The sequence below is a fragment of the Thalia democratica genome, chromosome 1, assembly GCF_965202585.1.
Source record: "Thalia democratica chromosome 1, ktThaDemo2.hap1.1, whole genome shotgun sequence".
Taxonomy (NCBI): Eukaryota; Metazoa; Chordata; class Thaliacea; order Salpida; family Salpidae; genus Thalia; species Thalia democratica.
In genome coordinates, this window is record NC_139165.1 from 71010230 (window position 1) to 71018637 (window position 8408).

At 27.4% G+C, this 8408-nt stretch overlaps 1 protein-coding gene across 1 annotated transcript; it reads right to left on the bottom strand.

Annotated features, from left to right (window-relative positions):
- Positions 1 to 1181: 1181 nt before the first annotated feature.
- Positions 1182 to 2363, bottom strand: LOC145838650 (kelch-like protein 36). The gene has a single exon (XM_082946276.1). The coding sequence runs from the start codon at positions 2361 to 2363 to the stop codon at positions 1182 to 1184; it is 1182 nt and encodes a 393-aa protein (XP_082802402.1).
- Between the last annotated feature and the right edge of the window lie 6045 nt (positions 2364 to 8408).

Here is an 8408-nt window from a genome sequence, read left to right on the forward strand (position 1 = left end):
AATATACTTGATCATATTACATAAATTGTCTTAAAAAGCAAGAAAAATATCATAACATTATATTTTTATAATTTTTTTTGTAAATATAAAAAGAAATAAATCGTACAGTTCACGTAAATTTTGAAATGATAATCATGAACTTTACTCAATAAAACGTGTTATAACTCCATATAAAACATATACATAATACATATACATTTCGAAACTATATTCCAATTACTTTTGTCAGCAAGTTTTGTGACAGTTTTACATTTTTATTGTTTTGCATTATAAAAAAATTGTTTATAGAAAAAAATGCCTAACTAAAGTTTTAATAAAAAAATTTTTGATATAAAGTATACACTAAAATAAAAAAAAAAGATTGAAATCTTTCATACTTGACTTTATAGCTTATTTCTATTAATTTAGTTTTATCTTTTTTAGTTAGTCTTTAATTTAAGTATCTTAATCTAGATTTGAAGATAAAGCTACAAGTAAAATTTAACTTTTAAGTTTTTTACTTTTAGTTTTACTTGCAACTATTAAAGTTTTAATCTTTGGTTCAAAGATACAAATACGTTAAATTTAAGATAAGCCTTAACTTTTACATTTATGTCTTTTTTAATTTATAGAATTTAGTTATAATTTTAGATATTTAACAGAATGAAACATTTTTTAACAATTTTTTTTTTTGTTATACTATATTTGTAAGTTGTAAGCAATACATTGTTTTTAGTTTTTAATAAGTAATTTTTTTAACTTGAAATTAATAACTTTTTTTGTTAGTACCAATGTGAAGTTGTCTATAAGTTTTAAACCTTTAAGTTAGTTTAGGTATATACATTCGAAATTTTATAGAGTCTACAAAACTTATAGTTATATAATATAAAATTTACTTCACACAGAATTGTATTTAAAAATGTCAAACCTCAGAAAAAAACTTAGGTTGAATACTTAATCTCTCTTTTTTTTCAATATTAAGTACAAAAACAGTGAGAACTATACTAAGTGATAGATTTAAAAAATAAACTTAATGTCATAGAAAAAAAAACCTTTATTATTTATTCTAATAAGTTTATTTAAATTCAAAAAGTAGCATAAATGCCCCACTTTTGTAATGTAATATATTTTGTAAAACAGTGAGTAACAAATCAAAAGCAACTTTTTTATGTTATAGTGTCTTAAACCTTTTTTAACATCTGTTAGTAAAAAGGTAGCTTGACACAGGCATAATATTCTTTATTTACAGTTATTCCGCTTTCTTTTTTAGACCATTTCTTTCGGTTAAGATCGTAAACATAGAAATAGGGCTTGTTATGTCCAAACACGAAAACCTCACCCCTGACCGAAACAGCTTGGCCAAACGTCAAGTTCGGCGACTTCAAAAGAACAAATTTCTTTGATTTGCCGTCGAGAACCTCGCACGTGCCGGTCGAGCTGCCTCCGATGACGAGCAGCTTGCCCCTGGTCACCACCATGCTGTGGTCGTCCCTCCCATCCACCAGCTTCGGCATCGACGTCCACACGTCCGCAGCGGCGTCGTAGCCCTCCACCGAATCCGATGGCACCTGCCAAGCCGGCAAGTGGTTTCCACCGCTGACCACAATCCTGCCTTCGAAAACGGCGCACGACGCGCTGAACCTGTCCCTCTTCATTCCAGCCGTCAGCTCCCACGCGTAGTCTTCCGGGTCGAACCGCAAGGTGGCATACGCCTCACCTTGGTCCCTTTCGCCCCCGATGACCCATATTTTGTTGCCGAATGCGCAGCTGCACCAGCCAATGCGCGTGTCGGGCATATCGGCGACTCTGACCCAGCTCGCCGTGACGGGCGAGTACTTCACGACGTAGTACGCTAGCGCGGCCGACCCAATGAGAATTGAGTTGCCGAAAACGTAAACCTCGTCTTTCAGGCTGACTGCAGTCATCGGGAACTTCACGCCTGGCAGGGGAGAAAAAGTTTCGGTGAAAAAGTTGTCGCCGCCGACGTTGAGCTTCGAAACTTTGTGGCAATTGCGATTTTTTTCCACGTCCCAACCTCCACAAACCAAAACGGACTGGTTGCAACGTCTGCTGGTGAAATAAACAGCCGACTTGTGGCAACATGAGCGCTCGTCTGCCAGTACTTTCTTCAAAACTTCAGCGCATTCGTCGGTGTGGGGCGGAGACTCGCTCAAGAGAAACTGCAAAGTGCGACGTGACAGCTGGTGGAGGCGCGCGGCCAGCACGACGTCTCGCGCAAAACTTCTGCGCTCCTCGACTCTGTGGCGCACCCACGCGGCTGCAGCGTTGTAAACGTCAATCTCTGAACCGACTTGCAGGCTGGAGCTGGCAAGAAGTTTCGATATGCGAGCGTAGTCTAAATCTAGAAAGCATTCAGTTTTCATTACCGTGGTAAAATTTCGTTCGATGTAGCAAAGTGCTGTTTGTTCGAGGCTTGAAAAATTAAAAACTTTTGCGAACTGATAAAAAGTCGCAGCTTTCTGAAAAATGAAGGTTCTGTCTTTGGACCAGTAGGTCTCATTTAAAAGAAGCTTGTTTTTTCTTAAGAGAGTAACTAGTTCACAATAACTATTATTTGTATTACCTGTTAAAAAATATATTTTTCTTAATGGCTGACAATTATCACTTGAAAAAAATTAAACAGATCAGGGTTTCCTAACTTCCTTACTTTGAGAACGATTGGTACAAGTATTATTGGTATACGGCTAGATAAGGTACCTTACATAAGCCAGATCAGGCCTAGTCTCTGGTTAGTGTCGTATTTTTAGCTATTAAATTTTTTGGCCAAAAAATTAAAAAACTGTCTCTTTTTTTTAGTTTTGAGAAAAACATTTCACTAAAAATATAGCTGACAGATTTTTCATAACTGTATTATAAATTAGACAGAGAAAGTTTATAGAAAAATATAATCAAAAATGTAAGAAGAAATACATTTTTAGTGAATTAGTCTTTTTTTTACTACAAAGTACCAATTAAATTTTAAAAATTGTTTACTAATATCTCAAAAGCTGAATAAAATATTAAAAAACAAAAAAACAAATAAAAGCTATGTTAATAGTAACAACTACGACTAAAAAAAAATTTACCTAATTAAAACTTTCAGTTAATAGTAGGGTCGTCGTGTGGGGTGGTACACTGCCGCAATTACACCACATTATTTCGTTGTAAGAAAAAATTAAGTAACGTTTTAGTTGTTTTTTAGAATAATCCCATATAAAACTTGAATTTAGACAACGACTATTTCGTTCATTACACTGTCGCAAACTCTTAGCTGATTGTTACATCATAATAGTTCAAATTCGGAACTACTCAAATTCCGACAATTTGAATTATTAAAAAAATATTTAGAAAACTATATATCAAAAAGTAATATAAATTTGAGAAAAATTTAAAATACATATGTAGATCTTACTAATATCTACAAGCCAATTTTTATTTTTTTGCAAAATGTTAAATATTTTAAAATATATTTTAAAATTACTAAAAATATCTATGGATTTTACTTTTTTAAAGCCATATTCCGAAAAATAGTTTATGTTTTGCAAAAATATAAAATCATTTTATATATTGATAGGTATCAATAGGACCTACATATTTAATTTTTATATTTTACAATATACATTACTTTTTTGGTTGTATTCCGATCAATTATTTTTTAAGAATTAGAATTGCCGGAATTTGAATTGTCTGAATTTGAATAGTCACGCACCCATTATGAATGAAGTTTCTTTGAGTCTAGCGAATCTAAAAATTACATTACTTTATTTCTATATTCTAAAGCAGGTTTGCAAATTTTCTGAGTTTCTTCCAGATTTTTCAAGTACACGTTTTGATTATATCTTTAGTTTAAAGCTAATTACAAGTTTAAAAACTTTGTAAAGTAGTATAACCACATTAAGAAAAAACTGTAAAACTACTTAAAATATGTTAAAAAAATTTTTTTCATGTTGACTAAAAACTTTTATCTATACGGTAGTTTTTTTAGTGACAAATTAAAATTTCATTACTTAATATGTAAAAATTATTTTAAACTCCACGTTTTTCAAGGTTTTTTAGTGATTTTTGTTCCAAATTCCTTGTTTTTTTCAAAATTTCTCAAATTCCAGGTTTTTTAGACTAAATTGTCAAATTCAAGTATTCCAGGTTTTTTGGAAACCATGTCCAAGACCAAACCCATATGCCAACCTAGGTGTAAAAGCCTATGATGCTGTTTACAAACTATAAATTCGTTACTGCTACACAAGGATCTACTTGAATGTTAAAAAATATAAGTAAAAAGCTTTTAGTCTTAGAAAACAAAGCTAGAATAAAGATAATTAAAGTTTTGTATTAAAAAAAATTAAAATGTTCAAACGGTTTTTAAAACTAAATTAAAGTTTTGAGTGTTTGTGTTGAACTAAAATAATCTTTTTAAAATCAATAATTGTTTTTGAATCATTTTTTAAGTCCAAAAAATTTGTATGATTTCTAAAAGAATATAGAATGCAGTTTAGTTTTTTAATCAATATTTTTTTCAAACAAAAGAAGTATCCTGAAATATTTTCTTTTACTTCAACAATTTACTAAAATAAGTAAAAGAACTTATAAATTTTTAAATAGTACTATAAGTTTCAAGCACTTAAGTTTAAAATAATAGAATATCTATATGCAAGAAAGTAAAAATACCAAAATTTATCATATACTTACCTTGATAGATTTTAAAACTTTTATGTAACCGGTTTTCAGCGTTGCGTTTGCACAATGTCAGCAAGTATTCTTTTTTATCAGCTTTACAACTCAAAAGCTGTTTGACCACATTAAGTTTCGTTACTTCACTTTCATTCATAGTGTTTTCCGTTGTCATGGCTCTTAAGTTTTTGAAAAATTTCAATTACCAATATTTTGGTTTAAACTATGCTATAAGTAATACAAAATAATATTTTTTTTACTTATAGTACTATATTGTTTGCATAATTTTTCTATTTTGATATCAATAACAATTTTTGCAATCTAGTATTAAAACATAAATGATCAATACATAGAGTAAAACTGGATCTTAATAGATTTTAAAACAACAAACAAAGAGTTGTTTAAGACTTTTTAAACAATTATATAGGAGAAAATATAAACAAAAGTGAATACCGTTTCATACAAACTTAGTTGAAAATTATTAAGAATATTATCTTAACACGAATTCAGATTTTTTATATTTATGAACAAATCTGTTTAAGTGTCAGTTTACTTAAAGTACAATTTTCGAAAAATAAAGCAGATAACTAAAAATTACCAAATTTTATACCATTAAAATATTATAACTAAAGCCAGAAAACTTGTTATAAAACTGTGTTTGAATTACATATAGAATATAATGATTAAAGTTGTACTAAGTCTGAAAAGTAAAAGCTTTTTTTCACAGCGCTTTCAATGAATTTAAAATCTTAAACCTTTAAAGAAGCTCAGGGTCAGGTGTACTAAAAGTTACAACTTTTTAAAAAACTTATTTGTTAAATGTTTAAAAAAGTGTTTATGTACATTATTCTTAATTAATTATAAACTTCTTAAGAACTACTTATAATTTTATACAATTATTTTTAAAAGAATTTTCTCGTGAATAAATATATATAAAATAAACCATGTATAGCTAAAAAACTAGCTTATAAAAACTAATTAAAGATTTAAAACTATTTAAAATTTTAACGTTTGTCAAATTAACCCATGTTTTAACTAACGTTATTTTAAACATGTTTATAAATTTAGCTTAGAGCTACACTACAGCTAAACTAAAACTAAAGCAATTACCTACATTTGATTATAAAGTTTAAAAGAGCTGTTTTAAAAAGATGTAAAACTAAAAAACCATTTATGTAGGAAATTAGTTGCACAAAACAAAACTGAAAAAGATTTCTTCAGCTTAAATAGATTTCTTTAAGTGTACTTAATATAGTAAATACTCAATACAAATAAAATACACTGACTCAAGAAACTGTAGTAAAGTTGTATTTGTACAACTTTAAAATTGTTTTTTATTATCCTTCTGCATCAAAATAAAACATTGTAATTAATAAACTATATATTATACAGGCTAATAAACTTATAGATCAGTCGTGACACCATAATATGAGTGAGCAGAAATAAAATCCTTTTTGTTTTGGGTTTTAATTTTAGCTGTTAAAACTTTATTTTTGCTTAATTTTTAATATATTTGAGTAAGATGGATTAGAAATAAGGTTTTAAATAAAAAGAAATTTAACAAAAGATTTAAAAAATTGCTCACTCAGCAAATATGCAAATTATACTGACCTTTAGATATAAAATTATATAATTACCTAAATTTTTATAAACAAAGCTTCAAAAGTGTTAAAAATATAATTTAATGTATATTATGTAAATATGTAATAACATATTTGATTAAGTGACAACTAAAAAAACTGCATAATTTTTTCAAAACAGCAAAAAAAAATTACAAAAAAACTTTTTATTATAAAAACTAATTTTATCAAAAAAAACTTTAAAAAAAATCAATTTTAAATATGTACATAGTCTCTGTAAATAATATTTTGTATACATAGTATCTTATAATACTACAGGTATGTTAAGTTTTAATACATCAATCATAGTTACTAAAACACCTGGAATTTAGAACAAAAACAACTAAAAAACCAGTAACTTTAAAAATTTATAAACTTTTTGATTATAAAACACATCTAAATTATTATAAAAATATCTATAATTTATTTAAATTACATTTAACACATTTTTTACTTTAGATTTGATTTAATTTTTTAATGGACAAAAAGACTTGTACATTTAAAAACCTGAATTTTGTAAAATAAAATCTTGGCAACCCTTAATAAATGTGATAAATATTCTAATTAAGTATTTTGATCTTGCATTTGGTATTAGAAGTTTCCAATAAAAGTATACTTCTGATACAATTTTACAATATATAAATTATTAGTGTACTTATGTATACTTAAAAATAAATAATTAACAAAATTATTACTTATAAGTTTTTGACTTAAAGTCAATACTTATAACAATAAATGGTAATTTAGCTTCATGCTGTATAATAATGAAAGCTTGAGCTAAATACGGCTCGTAAAGAAACTTCTTTATCTCGTTAAACACTTATTAGTTAGTTTAACTTAAAAAAAAAACATGTAATTAAAAATTTTATTTATAACCAAAAAAACTTAGTTGTGAGTAAGCGTTTATGTTAGTTTTTATCTATTACAATATACTTCAGTTTTGAGCCATATTGTACCTCAACTAAAGTACATTAAGTAAATTAAAACCATCTTATCAGGGACATAAACTTTGTTTACTTAGGTTAGGTTAAGTTCTTAAAGGCAAAAACCAATATAATAAATGAAAAACTAGAGTGTTAACTTAAACATATAAGTTTTTACAATAAAAAAAAATATCTTAAACTATTTATTTTGTACATGTTAAAATAACTGTTAACATTATCACACTTTTAACACCGTTGTTAATTGTTAACGTAATTAATACTGTTAACATTGTAAAATAATCTATTTGGGATGTTTTTAAAAAATATATAGATGTTATACAAAGATGTTTAACACGTTTATTAAAACTTGCCAAATTTGCTGAAATCAACATGTTTGCTTATTTTTTTCCATAATTGCCATATTTTTTCTATTTTTTTCCATATTTGGCAAGTTATAGTATAAGTAGTATTTAATATTACTATATGTAATATTTACAGTATCTACATTTAAAGTTTTTGACCCTGATAATAAAATTCAAATTTATTTAAGTTTTTTGGTTTATCCATTTAAGATAGCTTAAGTTTACTAGTTTTATTAGGGGTTTAAAAACATTTTTTTTGAGTTTTAAAAAGACCCGCAAGTCGTTCGTCAGACCGTAATTCACTAAAGGCTACAACATTTGCTTACTGACTAAATGCTTCACTTACATAAAAAGTATAGGTCTGAGCAAGGTGGCTAAATCGCCATTGTTTTTTCTAATGCATACCGAGTTCTAAATACCGAGTACTCAAAAAGCATTATTAGTTAAAAGCAAACAAAAAGCAACTTAAAAAGTCACGTTCGTGAGTAATCTCGAATTTCTATAAATACTTGTAAGACTGACGAATTAACAAACTGCATGTCTGGGTCTGATTTTTGTACTGTTGTCTTTTTCGAGTAATATTTGCGGTAAGTTTTAAAATGACATCGTGAAATTTAAAAGTAGAACTATACTTCCAGTTTTAACTCACGTTATAGAAAAAATAATAAAAACTGAGTAGAGTAATAATAATCGTTGGTTGTTTAAATTTTAAATGTTATGCTCTTATAAATCAAAATTGATTAAAAACGTCAACTCTGCTTTGATCTTTATTTAGTTTTTTAATTTTTTAATAAATTAAAAGAGCTTGAAATTTTTTACTGAGATCTAAAAAGTAAAAATTAAAACTTCAAAAGAAT